The sequence below is a fragment of the Propithecus coquereli genome, unplaced genomic scaffold (assembly GCF_000956105.1).
Source record: "Propithecus coquereli isolate 6110/MARCELLA unplaced genomic scaffold, Pcoq_1.0 Scaffold308, whole genome shotgun sequence".
Taxonomy (NCBI): Eukaryota; Metazoa; Chordata; class Mammalia; order Primates; family Indriidae; genus Propithecus; species Propithecus coquereli.
Window position 1 is genome coordinate 822,663 of NW_012148708.1, and position 1,302 is coordinate 823,964.

Here is a 1,302-nt window from a genome sequence, read left to right on the forward strand (position 1 = left end):
AGTAATTTTTCTTGTTTACACATTTTTCCAATTTTCCTAACACTGAGTACATATTTTTATTATTTAAAAAAAAAAGTGAGCACTTACCCTGACAAACTTGTTCCAGAAACTTCACTAGGAGAAGAATGACTCAGTGGTGAAGTAGAAGGTCTGAAGCTCTCCTGGTCATCCTCTGAGCCACGTCCACCACACTCGGAAGAAGTACTTTTCAAATCTATCAGAAAAGTGTATTTTCCAATAAGAAAATAAAAAAAAACAAAAAACTGTGTAATTTTGTGAATGTGATCAATTACTGAGATACTTACCAACATTTTTAGGTGAAACTATGCAATGGTTTTCAAAAGTCACATGCTTTTCACTGTTCCTTGTTTCAGTAACATACTCATTTTGCTTCTGATTGTCTCTACTATCTTGTATTTCTTCACACTGCCAAAGGGATGTTATTCTGGGGTTCCTTACTGATGAGTAACTACTAGACAGTGGAGGGGAAACTGAGGTAGCTTTTTCACTGTTAGCAGTATCTGGGAATTTGCTGTCAGTGGAAGATGTCTTCACATCAACTATTGCATTCTCATTCTCTCTTATATTTGTAACAACTGAATTTGAAGAGGTTATTGTTCTTAATGATTTTTGGTTCCCACTCTCTCCATTTTCACCATAAAAAATAGCTGCTGTGTTTTCTTTTGGTTCCCTTACACTTACATTAGTAGCACCTAAGTCCACTATATGGATGTCTTGAGTGGTTTGTTCTTTTGGCAAAGATAAATCCCAAATATCAGACATCCCAGCTCTTGAAAAGTTTTCCAATCCACCTTCATATCTACTAACTTCTGTTTTTTTAAGGTATTTCTCCATATCAAATGCATTGGACCCATTACTTTTTTCTAAATCATTAGGTAAGAAATGAGACACAATGGAACAGTGCTTTTGTTTGTCATCTTCTTGAAAAGTGTTGTCTCTAGTTTTATTTGAAAGAGCCTTGATCATGGCAGCAAGTTGGGAAGGATCAGTACTAACTGATGCATCTGCAATGGCTGAAGCAATGGTGCTTATTCTAAGTACAGAATCACCACTATCAGGCAGCTTGTCTTTGTAACTCTGGGGTTCATTGTTTATGAAGAAAGTGTCCTAGAAATGAGAAAATTAACATCAGATAAATTTACTCCAGTTTCATGCACATAAAAACACAGTACTTGCCCCTCATCCTTGGGGCATGTGTTCCAAGACTCCCAGTGAATGCCTGAAACCTCAGATACCTCTGAACCTGATACTGTCAGTCAGAACACATTTCTGGGCCAGGCG

At 36.9% G+C, this 1,302-nt stretch overlaps 1 protein-coding gene across 1 annotated transcript in view; it reads right to left on the reverse strand.

Annotated features, from left to right (window-relative positions):
• Nucleotides 1-1,302, reverse strand: part of CEP192 (centrosomal protein 192kDa) — a 150,089-nt gene that overhangs the window by 80,078 nt on the left and 68,709 nt on the right. Inside the window, exons 13-14 of the mRNA XM_012649963.1 lie at nucleotides 306-1,128; nucleotides 88-214 (exon numbers count right to left, since the gene is read on the reverse strand). Of these exons, the coding sequence (XP_012505417.1) occupies nucleotides 88-214; nucleotides 306-1,128 (950 nt within the window). The remainder of the gene's footprint in view (nucleotides 1-87; nucleotides 215-305; nucleotides 1,129-1,302) is intronic.